The 20,267-nt window shown below is 34.4% G+C and overlaps 2 protein-coding genes across 2 annotated transcripts; one reads left to right on the top strand and one right to left on the bottom strand.

Annotated features, from left to right (window-relative positions):
* Positions 1–9,256: 9,256 nt before the first annotated feature.
* On the top strand, positions 9,257–11,878 carry LOC109704183 (ras-related protein RABA1f). Its single transcript, XM_020224938.1, has 2 exons — positions 9,257–9,683; positions 11,184–11,878. The coding sequence occupies exons 1-2, from the start codon at positions 9,466–9,468 to the stop codon at positions 11,614–11,616; spliced, it is 651 nt and encodes a 216-aa protein (XP_020080527.1). The 5' UTR covers positions 9,257–9,465; the 3' UTR covers positions 11,617–11,878.
* A 1,726-nt stretch (positions 11,879–13,604) lies between these two features.
* LOC109704180 (28 kDa heat- and acid-stable phosphoprotein-like) lies at positions 13,605–19,068 on the bottom strand. Its single transcript, XM_020224936.1, has 8 exons — positions 18,782–19,068; positions 17,404–17,441; positions 16,054–16,128; positions 15,843–15,926; positions 15,588–15,622; positions 14,690–14,775; positions 14,244–14,309; positions 13,605–13,931 (listed from the first exon to the last, which is right to left on the bottom strand). The coding sequence occupies exons 1-8, from the start codon at positions 18,846–18,848 to the stop codon at positions 13,897–13,899; spliced, it is 486 nt and encodes a 161-aa protein (XP_020080525.1). The 5' UTR covers positions 18,849–19,068; the 3' UTR covers positions 13,605–13,896.
* Positions 19,069–20,267: the final 1,199 nt, after the last annotated feature.

Here is a 20,267-nt window from a genome sequence, read left to right as displayed (position 1 = left end):
AAGCACTGTTTCATGCAGCAGAATTAATTAATTGCCATCTTAGTGATGTTATGGCTTTAATCTAAAGTTATTTCTATTAATGTATTTGCTAGCTTTTATGGCTCTTATTATTATTATGGACAATATTGTAAGGTTGCTTGCCTAATATGGTATATGAAAAATCAGGCAATGTGATGTGATAGATGAACAATGATATATTATATATATTTAGTAATTAGAAATTAATATCAAGTGCCTAGTCTCTTTGACATTGAAGTGTCTTATATATCTTAATTGTTTAATTATAGAAATATTGAAGGTGAGTACAAGTACTTTGTTGATGAATGGATGTTATACTAACACATCATGAAGGCTCAATTTGAACTATGTATGCAATCAATTTCAAAAAGAGAAATAGAATGAACAGTTAAGATTGAGCCTTCATATACAATCCAACTTAGTATATTCTACATCTGCGCGCACCTAAGGGAGTTGAAGTCATGAGTAAGGACGTGTTTGGTCTCCGTAAACTTGGGAGTGCATGCAGTTGCAGAACGCAAATATCTCACAACAATGCGCCGCACATCGTTTGATGATTTGGACTATGTGTGTCAGGAACTTATATGTAATGGACATACTAAAAGAAATAATTGGACCTAAGTATTTTTGGCTAGTGGTCTGAATCTGATATATTATTAGTGCTAGTAAGTCGGATCGTTACATTTTGTATTATTTGGAGATGCACTTGAACTCTATGAATCTCTACGCCCCGCCATTTCAAATAACCAAACTAACAAGCCTTGAAGGGCTCCTGATCCTTCCATATATACATGCATGTTGTTGCAGAACACCCCTGGTGAAACAAATTTTGATTTTCTTTCTAATTTTGTTGATCTCAAGGGTGGCCATTTGTAGAATTTCTTTGGCTATTAAAGAACGGTATTTTATATATCTACTTTTGGCCCTGAAACATATTTTATCATGCATTAATTATTCACGAAAAAGCACATTGATAATAAAGATCATTTTTCAACCTTAATAATTCTTCTAATTATTCATGGTTAAATCCTTGAAGCTTCAACATTTCGAGTCCAATGCAAATTTAAGCTTCTGCAATCTCATAAGAGAAGGTAAAAATGCATGTAACTAATATGAACTTTAGGTTGTTTGGAAATTACTATCAAATCTTTTAAAATTTTAATTTTGGTGCATAACCTTAATTTATTTAATTTAGTTGTTCATTGGTTTGGAGAGCTATTAATTGTGTGCACAAAGTGCATTTGTATATTAGTACACTGCACCTTTATTGGTCATTTATTTTACTCAGCTATTCGATCTCTATGATCTAATAAATTAATGGTTGTATTTTAAGTAAAAATTGGGCAACTGAATTAACAATATAAGATGTATCTGAAAAAAAAAAGGTATGGTGTACAAATTAATATCTGGATGCGCCAAGTGGAGACAAATACTTTTAAGAAGTATATCAAAATATTACAAAAATGAAATAGTAAATTTTTTTTTAATGACACAATGTTTAAGCTCTATGCAATGTCAATAAAAAAGAGAGATCTAGAGAGAGAATTAACATGTTATTAGCTTTATTTATTTTCTTTAGAGATAAATTTATCTCACTATAAGAAAATTAATAATTAAGGACAGTTTTTCAATATTTAACAATGCTTAAAAGAGTTTCAAAATAATTTGCCGTCACATTTAAAAGCATATTGGCAAATGAAGAGTAGCCATATTAATTTATACTGACACTTATGCGAAGCATCGATGAAATATATTGCGACACTTTTAGAACAGCAAAAAATTAAAAATACTACTGAAATTTATCATTCAATAAATTAATTTGATACAATAGACGATTTTTGGAACGTTAGTATTGCAAATACTATTAAAACGCGCGCTTCCTTCTAAGTACCGTCTAGAAAATGTCCTAATAATTTTTTTTTAATTATAACTAAAAATATAAAATAATTAGATTACAAATTTGAAAACTCATATACCAATCATCAAGAGTTTGTCACCTTTGCTAGCGACTGTCGGCATCAGAAAATTATTTTTGTTGTGTACATCTCGAGAGAAAATACCCGTTCCAAACAGTAAACTATATAATTGATGTTTTTGTTCCTCTTCTTTCTCATTTTTCCATTTTGTTTTCAAAATAATAATAATAATAGTATTATTATTGTAGGATAATTGTCTATATGCTTTTCAAAACTTCGAAAATATCTTATTTACCTTTACTTTTTTTTTTTTCTTTCTATTATACCGCTTATATATTCTTCTGTTATTTCAAAATATTCCTACAGTTATCATCCGTTAAGTTAACTTGGGTTAACGTGAGTTAAATATCTACTAGAGTAAAAAAAAAAAAAACAAAACTTCTTTTGCCCTTAACTTAAGGGCAAATAAAAAATATTGATGATTGTAAAAAAGTATATTTGAAAAAATTAAAAATTAAAATATTTTTTGTGCCCCTAACTTAAGGACAAATAATTAAGAAAAATCGGTGATGGTGGAAGAGTATATTTGAAAGGACAAAATAATAATTTCATACAGATAATCGCTATTACTAATGGTTTATTAACAGAATTTATTCTAAGAATATATTTGGAATAGATTGGAGTGTAAAAAAGATATTTTTATATTGACTTTTTTAAAAAATAAATTAGAAAGTTGAAAATTTATCAAAAATACATATGCAATTACCTCTTATTATTATTATTATTATTATTATTATTATTATTTTGAGAGATAGGTAGCATACTATCCGCTTCGTTTATTTTATTTAGAAATAAACTTAGCTGAAAATATAAATCAACTAGTATTCAAACTTGGGACTTCGGGTACCAGTCATCAAGTCTTTTGACACTTGCTTCATAGAAGCGTCGGTATTATTATTATCATTATTATTATTATTATTATTATTATTTTTCGTTTGTTGTTGAAGTAGTACGGTTACGTGTGGGCTACTTCAGCGCAGCGGAAAAACAGGCCGAAAACTGCAGCAGGCAGGCAGGCAGCCATTCGACGTACGTACCGGCACAGCCAGCCGGACCAAACGGAGGTTTTTGACTGACAGCAACAGCAGAAAAGGGAGAAGCGAAATTATATAAATAAAAAAAGAAGAATAAAACTTTGTCAAAGGGTAGGTTTGTCGTCAAAAATGTGTACAAATGTAGGAGACGTAATTAACAGCTGGCAGGTTCGATTGGACAATCATGTCCTCATATATGGCTTAAAGTGAGACTGCTGGGCCACTGGGCCTAGTCTACTCACAGCTATGTGTACACTTCCTTTTATTTATGATTAAATTTTTTGATAATAATTTTATTAGATATAAAAATTTATTTTATTTCAAATAATAATTTTGAAGATTAGATATAATAGATACTAGAACTAGGCTGTAATGCTATCAATAGCACCAAGTTGTTACTGACCGTCCCTAGAGCAAGTGGTAAAGGGCTTGGTGGTTCGTACCCTAGACCCAAGTTCGAATCCTAGTTGATTCACATTTCTAGCAAGTTTATTTCTAAATGAAATAAACGAAACAGATAGCGTACTACCTATCTCTCAAAAAAAAAAAAAAAAAAAAAAAAAAGAGCACCAAGTTGTTGGTGCTATTAAGTTTTTAGCCCTTGGATGAATAAATTTACGGTTAAGATGACGTGGGTCCCTAGGGTTGAGCGAGTTGTTGGTTGAATAGGATAATCTAACGGATAAAAATAGTCAAAGAGTTAAATCTAACGGCGGAAAACTCGGTAGCACCGAACGCTTAGTGCTATCGATAGTATCCCAGCCGGACTCATATATGCTATTATAGCAAGATATACTCCATAAAACTCCCTTCCTAGATAGCAAAAACTATTAAGTTCAGTTTCTTATGTAAAAGGAATATAGTTGCCAAAGTGGTTAGGACAAATATTCGAATTTGATAGGATGCGAATATATTTGTCAAAATTTAACATTCTACATGTATTCATATTAGAATTTATATTCGTAAAGATTTTTAAAAAAAATATGGATGCGATACGATTTTTTACAAATTCCGATTGTATTCAACCGTTTTCATCCTTGAGAGATAAGAGCGATGTTAATATACATTGCGTGTGAGATAATGTGGTTTTTCATTATATTCTTCATTTATTTTACTATAAATTTTATATTAAAATTATATTTTTATAATTATTAAAATATTAAAAAATATTACTAAATAAAATAAAGGTATATGGAGTTTAAACACGAACCTTTAATTGATCTGTGTGTTTTATTTGCACTATTTTTACTTCATATTTATATATGCTTACTAGTCCATTTTATTATCCGAATATATATAATATCTGAATATAAATCTGACTGATATCTAAATCCGAATTCGCTTTAAACGGATAAACTAACGAAAATTTAGCAAACGACACATATCCGTATCCGAATTCACATTCGAAAAAAATATATGGAAGCGGACATGACTTTGTCTAAAATCTAACCGTATTTGACCGTTTTCACCCCTATGCTTTTTCATATATCTAAAGAGGACATGTTCAACCAACTTGTACATTTGTTTTGTTTAACAACAATGGTCTCAAAGACAATCTCATGTTGAGGTATTAGACTTGTTTGCTAAAATTTCTCATTCTATTTTTAACGACAACTATTTGTAACGTGATATCTGGATCTCAGAAGTAAAAGCGCTAATTTAGTACTTTTATTTTTCCTACCGAGAGAATTCATTAAAAATAATTTTGGCATAATATTGCACCAAAAATTTCGCTACGACAACACTTTATTCAATAGCCCTACACCCTATAACAGAGCTAAACGAGCTCTAAATTAAAACACTGATAAAACTGTTTACATTCGTGCCTCACAATATCAGATCTCATTACAGTGATTTGAAGTTCTAAATTGTACCTCCTTTTTTCAGACCACAAAAGCCACATTTTTTGGTCCTCAAACTGTAAGGCGCGTGACACTTTGGTCCTCAAACTTCAGTGAGTTACTATTTCTAGTTCAAACTTTTTAATTGTTATAATCAAATCAAAATCCATCACTTAGTTGACCCGACCGAACACTAAAGAGTCGATATGACACATCATAACTCATAACTTCACGGACTAAGCTAGTTGTATTGTGGGACTTAATTGCAATACAATTAAAAATAACGGCAAAAATTGTAATAAATTATATTTTAGTAAACAAAGTGTCACACGCCTCATAATTGAGGACCAAAAATATAATTTAGCCTTTTTAAAATTCCGAACGGAGCCGGGCAAAAATTAATTAGGCCCGGTCCGGTCCGGCCCATTATTTGCTCATGTATATATGTAAAACCATGGGCTCGTTTTTATATCAAATAATTGGGGCTTGTTAATGTGGATCCCAACAAGGTATGAGAAGTCACTATCTGAATCTATATCCAAATCCGTAATTTTACGTCGTGACATAGATCTTGATTTGAATTGTGGCTAGATACTAAAATTCAAATCCATATTCAGTAAAAATATATTCAGATAAGCATAGAATAATAACATATATGAATATGAATTAGATATTTAAATAAATATATAAAATTAAAAGTCCAAAGATTTTCAATATATCTTAAAGATTTATGAACTTCTAAAAATATGAACTCCGACGGAAATGCTACATATTGAAAATGGGCTTTGTTTGCAATTAGCCCTCTGGACAAATTTTATTTCAAAAATGGTCCTGTCAAAATTTAAATTGCAAAAATAGCCCTGGGCCTGCCACGCGGGCGCCACGTCAGCACCACGCGGGCCTGGCGGGGACCAGGTTGTTTAAGTTGAACACGGTGAACCATTCATAGTATTTAGGCACGGTGAATCATTCACCATGTCCAATATAAATAACTAGCACTTAGTCAAAAAAAGGCTAAGTCGCAGGTATTTGTATTATACACCGTGTCCAATACGGTGAACCACATTCCCCGTGTCCAATGTATTATACACACTAGCTTGGGCCGGTATAATACATTGAACACGGTGAACCATTCATTGTGTTTGAACACGGTGAATGGTTCACCGTGTTCAACTTACATACCTGGCCCCAGTCTGCCCGCGTGGCGCTGACGTGGCGCCCGCGTGGCAGGAGTATGGTCATTTTTGCAATTTCAAATCTGATAGGACTAATTTTAAAATAAAATTTTGTCAGGAGACTATTTGCAAAAAAAGCCGAAAATATATCAACCCTAATTTTAGATTCAAACGATCAGAATCCAAATCCTAATTCGAAAAATAATAACGACTCGAGTCTGATTTGAATCCAAAAATATTAATCTGAATCTGAGTCGGATAGTAAAATCTCATTAATAATTTCAAAATGGTGGGATACTTATACCATCATTTTCATCCCTAATCAGAACAACACACCAGAAAATTGGGAAAGTGATGACCCAACCACCACGTGTCATGTCGCCGTGCTTTGATCGTATGGGTTAATTGCACCAACGCTCCGTAACTTTTACATGCGTTTATCTTTAGTCCCTAGCTTTTATGTTTTGTTGCAGTTAGCTCCTCACTATTCAAATTCCTATTAATTTTAATATAATAAGCTACATTAGCTCCAATAGAGCTTTTTCTATTCAAATAGGCTATATGGTCATGATGCAATAGCTTTTTACGAATCCCAAAATTGATTTTTCTAAATTTTTTAAAAAATTCAATCGTATGCTTGGTTCAACACTGATGATATTAAAAGAAAACTTTAAGAAGGAAAGAAAATATTTGTGAGATCAAAATTATCATTGGCGTGGAAAATAACATTAAGAGCGGAGAAATTGAGTTTGCCGCGATGGACGCGTACTTTGGAGAAAAAGTTATGGTCCAAAATAAAGATTGGAGTCAAAAAAAAAAAAAAAAGACTTATGTTTTTTAAATAATAAAACAAAGATAGAGGCCAAAATTAAATGTGGTAAAAGTGGGGGACCAACGGTGCAATTAAGTATTCTTACGCGTACGGCTATAGTTCCCCTCAAATGAAAATGTTTTGCGGTCCAAACTCAAATTTTAATTTTAATTTAAATGTTAATTTAAATTATAAATTTATATTTGAATTTAAAATTTAAGATCAAAATGTTGATTAAAATATAATTTAAATTATAAGTCCTTTGTATATATTTTTACTTCTTTATATAAAATTAAATAGTTAAGATTAGAAACTATAATTTTTTATGTTTCACTTTATAGCCAACCAAACAATCGAACTAAAAAGTCACTTTTGTAAAGTTACTTTTGCAAAAGTAACTTTATTCACTTCAACCACTTTTGGGCAACCAAATATGTCCATAATGCAACATTGCAGAGTACTTACAGCAATACCCGTAGCTCAAAAACAAAATGTATAATGTTATTCAAAAAATATTTTGAATTTTTTTATAACATTATTCTTATAGGATACCGATGTGCTGACAAATCTAAATAATATTTTTCAAAGAAAAGTATTTGTAGAGCTCCTACCTCTCGTCGACATAGTAGAAAAGAAAGGAATCACGTTATTTTTGCTGTATCACCCCTTATATATATAGAGAGAGAGAGTATGACTACTGTGCTATTAGAAGTATTGTAGTTCTCGTGCTCATAATTTTCTAACTATCCATCAATTTTGATACATTGTTAGGACGAGAGAGAGAAGAGAAATTGAAAAAAAATTTACAGAAAAAAAAAAATTGAAACACCTAATTTCTCCTCAATTTCTCTTCTCTCTCATCCTAACCATCCATCAAAATTGACGGATGGTTAGAAAGTTCCGCTTCGGATTTAAAAAATCCGCTTCGAATTTCGGGTTTGGTACTAATTTAATACACTTTAAACCAAATAGTACTAAAGTGAGAAAGTACAAAACCACGGGATACTAACTTGATACACTTTAAACCACCCGGTACTAACTTTATACACTTGAAACCACAGGTACTAAAATAAGAACGAGTGAAACCACAAGGGGTATTTGAAGTTTTCCCTAAAATTTTCAATTACTCTATTAGTACGAATTCTGATGTCCCACGTGTATCGCCGCCGACACCTTCGATATCTCAATCTATTCGCTGGCGCGAGAGAAACTAACTTTGCCTGCAACGGGTGTACACATAAGTCCTATACACCGCAACTTTTATTGGTGATTAATGTTACAAAATTAAAATCTAAATAGTTAGTACCTAGAAAAATAATATGTTCTAAAAATTATTAGTTAAACCTTAAATAAAAAAGAATTATTGTTTATTTTGTAAGAAATTAATCTCTGAAATTTATCTGCATGGGCCATTGAACACATTTAAAAATTACATTTAGCTTTTAATTCTCTATCATAGAAAAAATTATTACTTTAAATATGTTCAATCATAACTTTTTAAATCACGACTCGTTATTATGACTTTTTAACTTTTTATTTTTCAAATAAATTTTTCGAGAATGAAAAGTTTAAAATAATCTTTAAATGTGTTCAACGGTATTTTAAGAGTCATGCAATAAATATTATAAATTTTAATCATAAATAAAAAATTATTAATTGAAAAGGTTAATAAAGTTTTTAAAGTTAGATTTACGCTATTAGAACTATTAGAAACTAAACTTCATAATTTTTCAACATTATTTGTCAAGTGATCAAAGGGTGTTAAAATTAATATTTTAATGGTCGATGTAGTACTTTTGTAAGTTCAACAGTATAGAACAATTCAAATTAGATAAAACTTTAATAGAAAATTTTACTTATCATCAAAAATAGGGTCGATTCTTTCGATTTGAAATATAAGTCTTTTATTACTATTCGTTATGAAATTTTTATTTTCAGTCATTTATTTTAAGACACTCGTTTACTATACAAATAAAATAAAAAATTATAAAATTAATTTTTAGAGAGTTTTAATACTATAAATTATGTCTAACAAAGTCAATCGCTGAATCAAAAGTGCTATCATCGAAAATAATTTGAAAGCACGAAACCCTTTGTATTTTTGAAAGCACAGTGACGTAGCTCATTTGGAAAATAAGTTAGTAAAAGAGTTATAGTGGTCGGGTGCATGGATTGAACTTATACACCTGGTGAACGCAATAATTTCTATTAGCGCAAGAGTCATGGGGATGCGTGGTGTACGAAATGTCGACGTACACGCGGTGCACGCAAAGATTCGTCCTTCATCGATTGATCCCCCGCTCCTCCCCTCCGCCTCTTCCCGTGTTCATTCGAAATCGAACCCTATATTTACCCCCCCATTCCCCTCTCTCTCTCTCTCTCTCTCTCTCTCTCCCCCTCAAACCCCCACGAACCCTAATCCCATCTCTCATTCCCCACCTCCACTCCACCACCTCTCCCTCTCTCTCTCTCGACGATCCCGAGATCCGCTGCTCCCACGGAGGCGGGGGGATCGCGGATCTGATCATCGTCGTCGTCGTCGGCGTCGTCGGAAGCGGCGGCGGCGGAGGAGGTGGAGGAGGAGGCGGAGGAGGAGGAGGAGGAGGGGGCATGGCGTATAGGGCGGAGGACGACTACGACTACCTCTTCAAGGTGGTGCTCATCGGGGACTCGGGGGTGGGGAAATCGAACCTCCTCTCCCGGTTCACGCGGAACGAGTTTAGCCTCGAGTCGAAGTCCACCATCGGGGTCGAGTTCGCCACCAGGAGCATACGCGTCGACGACAAGGTCGTCAAGGCCCAGATTTGGGACACCGCGGGGCAAGAGAGGTCCGAAACCCTAACCCCCTCCTCTCGATTTGGTTCCTGATCCTTGTAGATCGACAGATCTAGGTTTTGCTGTCGTTTTGAATGGTTGTTTGATGCTGTGGTTGTGGATTAGTTGTTGATTGGTGGTGAATTTGGTGTTATTTGCCAGATCTGTGCCTCAGGTAGTGTAGTTTGCGGTTTCTTAGGGTTTTCATGCGAGATCATTATCAAGTTATCCCATTATTTGAGTTAGTAGCATTGGAGTTTAGCGCATTCTAGGTTATGAACTTAATGAATTTACTGGAATTGGCTGATTTTTTAATTTTTTTTATTAACTTTTTGTCAGTTTATTTGGAGAACAAAATGACTCAGGGCATAGCGGGATCACTTGATGTTATGATTATTTCTTACTAACGAAAACTTGGTCTGATCCTGGAATAATTAGAATCTTTTTTCAACATCAGTAAAACGGAAGCAGATAACACGATTGATCTGATTACTTTCATGACTAGGAGAGGAATTAAGAGAAGTAAATCTTTTCAGATTCAGCTTATTCTCCAGTCCAAACTTTCCATGAAGGTGGAATTTTGGTGGCCGATGCTGTAACAGGATTGTAGGTCACATGATTTACAATTTATTCCTCTGCTGCAATTCTCAACTACGCCAAAATCGTATAACAAGAGAAGCATGATGTTTGCTCACGTAGTAGCTAATTATTCTGCATAATAAGGACATAAATTGAAAAGTAGCGAAGGAAGAAACGGGTGGGATCTAGAATAATTAAGAGCAGACATATTTCCAGTAGTAGTGCTTTCCAGGAATGTAAAGGCGAAGCAATAGAATAGCTAACACAAAAAAAATTCGCTTTCTGGTCGCATTTGTCTGTTTCTGTAAGAATATTGATATAAAAAATGTTTCCTTTGTCTTATTCCCATTTGATATAAAAATTGTTACATTTACCTCATTCCCATTCTTACCTGTTCGTGGGTAATATTTGTTCAAGATTATTAGTCGAGCCCTATTTTGTGAGCTTTAAGATGGCATTATTGTACAAGCTGATGCAGAAGCTCTCAATCTACTTTCGGTGCTTCGAGGATTTAGCTGCTGTATTTTCTTAAAAGCATCCATGTAGTATTTGATCAATGAAGCGTTGAAGTATGGTTCTAATTAAATGTTACGGCTGTTTTCTAGTGTTTGCCTTATGTTTGTAGTTCGTACTTTATCTGTCTGTTCTTAAACTTTTCTGAAAGCCGTATGCAAGCATGTGAAATACTTTTTCTATTTGTCATATGGGGGATATCCTTCCTAAAATACTTGATTGCAAATACATATTAGTAGTCCAAATTTGCATTATATGTGTTAATGCTTTCTTTGGAATGGATTGTTTATTTTTTGGTGCAAATTTCTTTCCTCCTACAATTTTCTATTTCAATTCCTGCTCGGACAAACGTGTCCTTAAATGAGATTAAATTTAGCATTTGAAAACTAAAAAAATGCTCATTCTTGCTCCTGCTCCACTAGATACCGAGCAATCACAAGCGCGTACTACCGAGGTGCTGTGGGCGCTCTTTTAGTCTACGATGTAACGCGCCACGTCACCTTTGAGAACGTAGAGAGATGGTTGAAGGAGCTCCGCGATCACACCGATGCCAACATCGTGATAATGCTCGTGGGGAACAAAGCCGACCTGCGCCACCTCAGGGCCGTCTCCACCGAGGATGCGACAGCTTTCGCCGAGAAAGAGAACACCTTCTTCATGGAAACTTCCGCTTTGGAATCTATGAATGTGGAAAATGCCTTCACCGAAGTGCTCACACAGATTTACCGGGTCGTCAGCAGGAAGGCACTCGACATCGGCGATGATCCGTCGGCGCCGCCAAAGGGGCAGACGATCAATGTGGGCTCCAAGGACGACGTGTCCGCTGTGAAGAAAGTCGGTTGCTGCTCAGCTTAAGGTAAAAAATGATTAAAAGGAAAAAAAAAGAAGAAAAGAAGAATATAATGCTTGATTTTATGTAGTATTTGGCATTGTCACTCTGCGATGTGGTTCTTACAAGATTTACTTTGTCCTCGAACGCCCGCCTTGAGGACCATGGAGTTCAAATGAGACGGGGAAAAGTCTAGTTAGGGTTTGTAATCTCCGCCGTCATCTTTTTTAGTGAAGACTTACTTTGTTCCTTTTCTTGTTCTTATTGTTGTAACTCTGTGGTGTGTTACTCTTTCTTGTTCCTTTTTTTTTTTTTTTTTTTGTTCATTTAGGATGGTCTCTTTTGGTTGGTGGAAAATTAAATGAAATCATTTTTGATGCCTATTAGATGTTCGTTTCCGATTGTGAAGTTCCGATTCTTTTGTTTCAGTTACTTTGATTTCTTTCTTTCATGATCATCTGGCTAATTATTTGGAAACAGAAATGGGAGTATAACCAAATAATGCCTGGGACTATGCGGTAGGTACTTTACATATTGTTTAGTAGATTCTTTACATAGGGCATGTTCACTTCATAGAAAAGTGGAGATAGGTAAAGTTATTTATTTTTGACCGCAGAGTCTACTTTCGATGTTTAGTTTTTCGTAAATTAAATTCACTGACAACTCTATTTTTTCAATATCTTTTCAAAATATATTTTCAAAATGCTGCCGTGGACTCCGCCCTAGATAATAGCGACTACAGTTATAGGTGAAGAGGAGAGAAGAAAAGTAGTAAAAAGTTTAACTTTTTTAATATCTTTTATCCTTTTGTGTTCTAGTGTGAAATTTTTTAACAAATGCAAACGAAAAATGGAATGACTAAATTCCTTCCTATCTAACAAAAAGCGATGGACAGATAATGTTTATCCGAACGTCGCTTTTTATGAATGTTATTTTTAATTTGATAATCAGTTACAGGCAAACGAATAAGCCCTAGTGTAAATAGCCAATAGTCGGAGAAAGAAAAATACAGAAACCGGCCAGCGACTGTACACTTTGATCCATTTAGGCAAGCAGCCGATCAGAGAAAAGCATCAATCTTCGTAATTATGCTGAATATATATATATATATATATATATATATATATATAGAGTGAGGCTACTATGCTATCGGAAGCACGGAGCCTTCCGTGCTTCCAGCTCGTTTTCGATGTTGCGACTTTCAAATCGTCGATCGGCTCCGTTAAACTTGATCTAGAGTATTTGAAGTACCTAGAAAATAAATTTTATGATTTTACGATATCATTTGCCTAGTGATCGAATGGGCTCAAAATCAACAAATTTCAATGGCCGTAGTGAGCCGTTTGCAAGTTTAACGGTGTAGAAATATCCAAATCACGTGAAATTTTGATAGAAAATTCTTTATACTATATAAAATAAGATCAATATCTTTGATTTAAAATTTTAAGGTCATATTATTACATTTCGTAAGATTTTTATTTTCAGCCGTTAATTTTGAGCCCCTTCGTTCACTAGGCAAATAATATCGTAAAATCATAAAATTTATTTTCTAGGTACTTCAAATACTCTAGATCAAGTTTAACGGAGCCGATCGACGATTCGAAAGTCGCAACATCGAAAACGAGCTGGAAGCACGAAAGGCTCCGTGCTTCCGATAGCATAGTAGCCTCACTCTATATATATATATATATATATATATATATATATGATACCGGCAGGAAACATGGAGACGTGAGCACGGCCACCACATAACAATGTAAGAATCCTTGTATCACAACATACGACGCGAAAATATCATATTAAAGTTCAAAGGATTATAGGGCTTCTTGCACAATCAATCTCCATCTATACGGCCCAGCTTTTTTACTCGAGATGTAAAAGCTGCGGAATTTAGGTTTCCAACTTCATGTCACAGCTGCGAAACTGAAAGGGTCTTCGCGACCCAAAAAGAATGAACTCTTGCTATGAGCTATTATAGCTCCTGCATCCAACTATAACCGAAAGTATTGGGCGATTTACAAAACCGCATACCATACGATCGCCTCCACATTTATAAATTCGCATAGAATGTGAAACTTTTATTGTGCGTAATACCGTCGTCAGCTAGTGACCAAATTTTAGACCGTCCCGGTGATGGCATGAGCGAAAGCTATTCATCATGCTGCGAATACTATTTTACAGTTTCACCCTAATATGAATTGAAATTGGAACAAAGATTACGACATGAGTATTACAAAATACTAAAAGTGGAGGCATCAACCATTTCAACATATCAGACAAAGAAAACGCCGATGTCTCCAGGCAAATCACTTGCGCGCCTCAGTCTTCTTTTGTTCTTTGGCTGGCAAAATAAGATTTTCATTTCATTAGAAGGCTAGTTTTAGATAAGCCTGAAAGAAGAAAGTTACTGCTTCAAGAGATGTTGGCATGAATAAAATCAGAAACAGGGAAGCAACTTGCAAGTTCCTTGATTAATTTAACTCTTAAAAGTTCATAACCAATATTTGTGCGATTTGAAGTTTGTTTATGCTAGCGTCGATGATCATAATTGTAGTGATCCGCCAGCATATCTACCAATGTCCCACCTATTAACAATTTAAATTTGATTTACTTAAAAGAGTGATTGCTATAGAGTTTGAGATGGAGAAAATACCAGCTTTCTCTTCCTCTCGTTTTTTCGCAGCTTCAGCCCTTTGTTGCCGTATTAAGGCAAGACGCTCTGAAAATTAACAGAGTAAATAAAGCTTATGGTATTGCGTACTTCAAACATATGCCATAATTAGATAGACTTAATTTTTAGTTGTAATCACATAAATGAATATAATGGAAGGGCCGCATAGAAGAATATTATCGAAGGAACACATAAATGAATACAGTGTTTCACGATCCAAACAAAATTGCGGAAAATGGCCTACTAAGATTTTGCTTAAACACAACTGTATCATTAAAGGAATCATTTTCATATGTAGGTTACTCCATTCCATGTTCTTAGCACATCTAGTCATTCAATATAAGAACCAAAAAAGGAGGGAGAATAAGTTGAATATATTAATAATATTTCTCTAGTAAATAAATAAATAATAGTTCTCTAAATTTTACCTAGATCTTTTTTAGCTTGTTCTGTCTTTCCTTGTTCCTGCAACCTCATGTATCGCTCATGAGCTTTCTGTTTCTCTATTTCCTCCCTACACAAGAAAGGTCAATATAAAATTGCCGGTTACAAAATCGAATCATGAGCAAGTGAGTAAAAAAAAAGGAAATATGCTTGATAACCACATAAGCGAAGAAAAACTCAAACCCATGCATAAGTACAAAACAATCTATGGCTCTGAGCCAACTCCGGTAAAATCAGTATTATATAGTACATATGTCAAATTTTGGTAGCAACAAGAAAGAACCTTAAAAGAACGAGCCAAGAAGACAAATTACTCAAGTTTTTGGTTGCACCAATCATGTCAGCAAACCAAGAGCACCTTTCAACACTGAATTTTTATGTTAAACAGAGAACTGCTTATTTTCCAACCAGTACATAGATGGAAGACAAGGTGCACAGGCTATGTCTGGAATACGATAAATAATAAAGTAAGAACCACAGTAAACAGATAATAGTAAGAGGAATTACCTGCCAACCCTAACAGATGCATTTGAAATGTGAGAAATGAAAAACTAAAGATGACGTTGCCAAAGACAAAATAATAATGGTCAAATTTCCGACGCGAATGGAATAGCCACATATAAAGAAACTGGACACAAGATAACCAAGGCATAGTAGCAACCACATGGAAAAAGGCTACAAATCAGAACTATATTTTGATGGTATTCAGTTCAAGTTCTTCCTATCTGGGGATTCATTAATCCTAAAATTCCAAATCAAAAGAAAATTGTTTCAACTTGCTTTACATCTTGCTTTCTTCTACTGGCCAAGCTTCGTTTGTTATTTTGATGAATCAGTCAACAAAATAACAGCAATTCACAACAGAGTTATAAGAAAGCATACCTTTCACGCCTTGAGAGTTCAGCTGTTTTGTTCAGCTGCATTGAAATAACAAAAAGATCGGATCAATAACAAGTTATGGTGATCATATTCCACTGGACTATGAAGAAAAACAAAATATTGTTAACTGACAGCAGAAGTATCAACTATAAGAGTAAAATAGCACACTCGTATAGGACAAAAACTGCAATAAAATATTATGACTGCAATAAGAGGCATCATACAATACCGAAGATAGGAAAATCATATCCAACTTACATCAGCCTCTCTGGCTTTCAACGTCTTTGGTTTAGCCAAGTTTGGATTCTCAATCTCAATAATGCCTTGTGTACCTTTCTTTTTCTGTTATTATAAAATAAAGAGTACTTCACTAAATATTGTTAAATACTTAAATTCATGAAAAAGAAAATGTACAAGGTAGAAGCACAGCAGCAACTAGCTGCTAGCATGATGATCAAGAAAGCTGTACCTCATTGTCTTCTTCAGAGTCATTTTCAGATTCCTCCTCCAATTCCTCCCTTTCTTCGTCATCGGCTTCCACCTCCTGATTAATGTTAAGGCGAATAAGTGTCTCGTTATAAGTGCAAAACATAACAGGCAGCATAAATATGACATAAACCGATGTATTCAATCTAAAAAAGGGCAATCTCGCTCCTCTTGCAAAAAATGCATAACGTTCGCAAGAAACCTATATATGAACAAAAACCGCAGTTGAATACAAATGGTACAATATGAATGCTAATATCAAATAAAAAAGAATAAGACCAAACAAATACGCCAAAAAAATCATTCTTATGCAACCGATATTTTTTTAACACTTCTCACCCGGAGTCGACTGGATCACAGAGTCTGCAAGGTACCATCAATTTCAATATGGCTCTTAGTACGTTCTTAAAGCTAGAGAGGCATCCATAAAAGTAACTATCAATTCAACAAGCACGCAGCCTTTCAATATTCATGAATTGGAATGTTATGCATGTCCCTATTACCCTTATGCCAAGTAAATTAAAAAGTTTGGTCCTTGTAAAAATTGAAATGCAATAAATGATATTCTTTTCTAAATAATCACTATATATTCCCTGCTACTAATTCTGTATATTATACTTTCATGTATCTAAATATTACAAAGTACAAAATATCTGTGCTACACAAGCATCCATCAACAGTTCCTTTATAGCATCCATCAACAGTCTCCTTATAGCAGCTGCTTTTTAGACATTAACTCCAGAACACAAGTGACCTGTCTAACACCTTAATCTTCCTTACGCCCAAAAGTTCTACTTCACAATCAGAACTTCGCAACATAGCTACAAGAATTTCAAAGATAAAAACGCCCCACGTTTGTTCTGTGAAAAAATGTTTGCCAAGAATAGCAAAAAACGTAATGTGCCATACACTGAACAAGAACCACGAAACTCGCACTAGAATCATGCTATTTACACTCATCCAAGCAATTAAGGAAGACAAAAGGTTGACGTTGAGCATAAAAGGGGTGCCTTTAGAGGAAGACACATCCAAGATGAACTTAGTAAGTTATATATTAAGCCCTGAAGAATGAAGTGTTAGATATTAACGGTTTTAAGCGATATGAATGCCAAAGGAATCCACAGAGAACATTTTAGATGGATAGTATATCATATACATGACACTGAAAGCAAAAAGGAATGTAAAATATTCTTCTATATTATGTTAAGCACCACCATAGTGCCACTTTTAAGGAAATGGCTAACAAGTGACAACACAACTTGCACATGCCTTGCAGGTAAAATGATATAAATATTCTACTAGCTGATATATACAGTTCAAAAAAGATATCTACCTTTTTAAAGGTACGGGGCCGGGCTGAGGTACCAGCAACTGCAATCATTCGCACAGAGCAACAATCACAAAAGAATGAGCAAAATATTACCACATGGCAAAATCAACAAAAGAAACACTGCACAGCTAATCATGTTAGTAAAAATTGTTTCTTATATACTATCAAATATAATTGAGATCAACAATACAAGAACAGACAATTATATTAGGAGCTAAAACATTGAATGATATATCAAAGCCAAAAGAACAAGAGAAAAATTTGACGAACGAAACTATGAAACAATGTCAGGAACTATCAAACAAGCAGAGTAGAAACAAAAGTGCTTACCATGAAGCTTGTTCTTTATCTAATATCTATAAAACTGCATAATACCTAAAATGTTGATTTTTGCATCACATGTCCCGTAATCATCAACATCTAATACCTGTGCAGACTAACCCCAACATTCCAGAATTATCTCCTCTCCTTCAAATTTCTTTGAAAAGTACATCACACCCGATCAAGACTCTCACACCTATCTCAATTGTTTTAGTTACAAACATCTGTCGCTGCATCTTGTTAACCTAAATAATTGCTTTCTGCCATATGCAAGTAAGTAAAGGACAGCATGCGTGTGCATGATAAATAAGCAAATAACTGCGCATCTGTACATGCACACAGATGCAGTAGGGATGAAAAGGTCCACAGCACGAACAAAAGTAGAATTTCAAATAATGTTTGACTATGTCAATCTAGACATCCCAGCATAATAGGCTCAATAAAAGATGAAATACAAGAATAAAAACTGAATTTATTTGAAGCTGTTCAGCAGAGGAATCTAATCTACTATTGATAGCACAGGAACCTTCATACTATAGTCCTAAATTGGATGTTATGCCATCCAAATTGATGATCCACATCATTAGACATAATACAGAGGATTAAAGTTTCTAGGAACCCAAAAATGTTATTTTTCAACACCATCTACCTTAAGACCTAGAGGTCCCAAAATTGACAATTTCAACTGCTTTATCGATGTTGAATAATCACAAATTACATGAATTTTTGTTCAAAAATACATCTGGCTATTCAGATCAGGATAGAAAACCCTAATCTAGCATTAAAGAAACTCATCCCTCTATTCTAATCTGGCTGAACAATTTCGACCATTTCCTGCAGTGAAAAATTATCTTTCTAAGTTACGATCTTTGGTTCCTAGAAACGTCAAATGCTCCACATCATGTTTAGGACAACAGATCATGGATTCAGATGCCGCAACATCAAATTTCCGACTACAGCGCACTACAAAATTGCATCTACAATCAAAGATCCCACGATCGACACGCCGGAGCATGATTTCGGAGAAGTGAGAGATCGAAAACGGAGCGAGGGAGCTCACCCATCTCCTCGGGAGTGGAGAAGTTGCGCCGCCCCGTGGGCTTGCCCTTGAACTTGCCCCGCCCCATGATCGAACGCGCGAGCGAAGTAGAAGAAGGATCAAGTGAGCGAGTGAGCGAGTGAGAGAGGAGCGAGGGAGATCGAAGGGCTTGTTTAATGGCGAGGAGCCGAGGAGACGTTGTAGAGGACGAAGAAAAAGAACAAGATGATGACGATGATGGAGTGTTCGCTTTTTTATCTCCTCGCTCACTCGCTCCCTTTCTCAGTGCCTTTGGAACCCTACACGGCTTCTGCCGCTGACGCCGCAAATTCAAACACAACCCTTCAAAGATTCAAAATTTTATAGACGCCCTTTCAAAATCTAAAATATTATTTATGGTTTGGACTGACAATCCAACTCGCTGTTCTCGAGCGAGCTCACATTCGGCTCGAAATTAGTTTGAGATCGATCCATCGTATAATAAATAAGTCGAACACGAGTTTTTCCGTCTCGAAATCTTAACGTGCTGAACACGAACTGTGATAGCTCCCTCATGTTTGGCTCGATATAGCTTGAATGTGTATATGTATTACAAATTTAATTTAGGAAAAACTTTAAAAAAACCCCTCCTGTGATTTTGCACTTTTTTACTTTAGTACTATGTGATTTAAAGTGTATCAAGTTAATATTTTGTGGTTTCGCACTTTCTCACTATAGTACCCTATGGTTTAAAGTGTATCAAATTAGTACTCCGTAGTTTCATTTTTATATCAAGTTAGTACTCTATGGTTTTATTTTTTTTTTATTATTCATTTCAGAGTATTTTTTTCGTTAAATCAATGACAAAGTTAAAACTAAAGGGTACTAAAATGAATATTCGATAAACATAGTTAGGGTATCTGAAGTTTTTTGTATATAATTTAATGAAATATTAAACCACATGGTACTAAAGTAAGAAAATGCGAAACCACGGGGTACTAACTTGATATACTTTAAACCACAGGGCACTAAAGTGAGAAAGTGTGAAACCACAGCGTACTAAATTGGTACACTTTAAACCACTGATATTAAAATGAGAAAGTGCGAAATTATAGAGGTTTTTTTAAAAGTTTTCCCTTTAATCTATTTGAATTTTAGATCATCTCAAATGTGAAGAGTGACTTATATTTTATAAATTTTAATTATTAAATTTATATTCTAATTTTCTACTTTTCATCTAGTAGTTGAGCTGACCATTTGACTTATCGTACGTGAGCTAATTTATATTCGATTTTTTAATAAATAAGTCGAAGACGAGTTGAATTATTTTACTCAATATTTTAACTAATCAGCTGTATGCAAACTCGTTTAATCATCGAGCAAACATGAGCTGATCTCAACTCGCTCATATTTGGTTAGTTAACGGTCCCACACGTGCTTCTTCAAATATGTAAATTTAGAAATTCACCTTTTTGATTTACAAGCAACTAATGCTGCCACGACACTTAGAAAAGAGTATAAATCATAC

Source organism: Ananas comosus, unplaced genomic scaffold (assembly GCF_001540865.1).
Source record: "Ananas comosus cultivar F153 unplaced genomic scaffold, ASM154086v1, whole genome shotgun sequence".
Lineage (NCBI taxonomy): Eukaryota > Viridiplantae > Streptophyta > Magnoliopsida > Poales > Bromeliaceae > Ananas > Ananas comosus.
This window is presented reverse-complemented; position numbering and strand designations above follow the sequence as displayed.

Excerpts from the sequence above, each read along its gene's own strand:
- LOC109704183 (XM_020224938.1), top strand. The coding sequence starts at position 9,466 with ATGGCGTATAGGGCGGAGGACGACTACGACTACCTCTTCAAGGTGGTG. Across the intron at positions 9,684-11,183 it reads GACACCGCGGGGCAAGAGAG|ATACCGAGCAATCACAAGCG; the intron begins GTCCGAAACCCT and ends CTGCTCCACTAG.
- LOC109704180 (XM_020224936.1), bottom strand. The coding sequence starts at position 18,848 with ATGGGGCGGGGCAAGTTCAAGGGCAAGCCCACGGGGCGGCGCAACTTC. Across the intron at positions 17,442-18,781 it reads CTCCACTCCCGAGGAGATGG|TTGCTGGTACCTCAGCCCGG; the intron begins GTGAGCTCCCTC and ends GAATGATTGCAG. Across the intron at positions 15,927-16,053 it reads ACTCTGAAGAAGACAATGAG|AAAAAGAAAGGTACACAAGG; the intron begins GTACAGCTTTCT and ends TTATAATAACAG.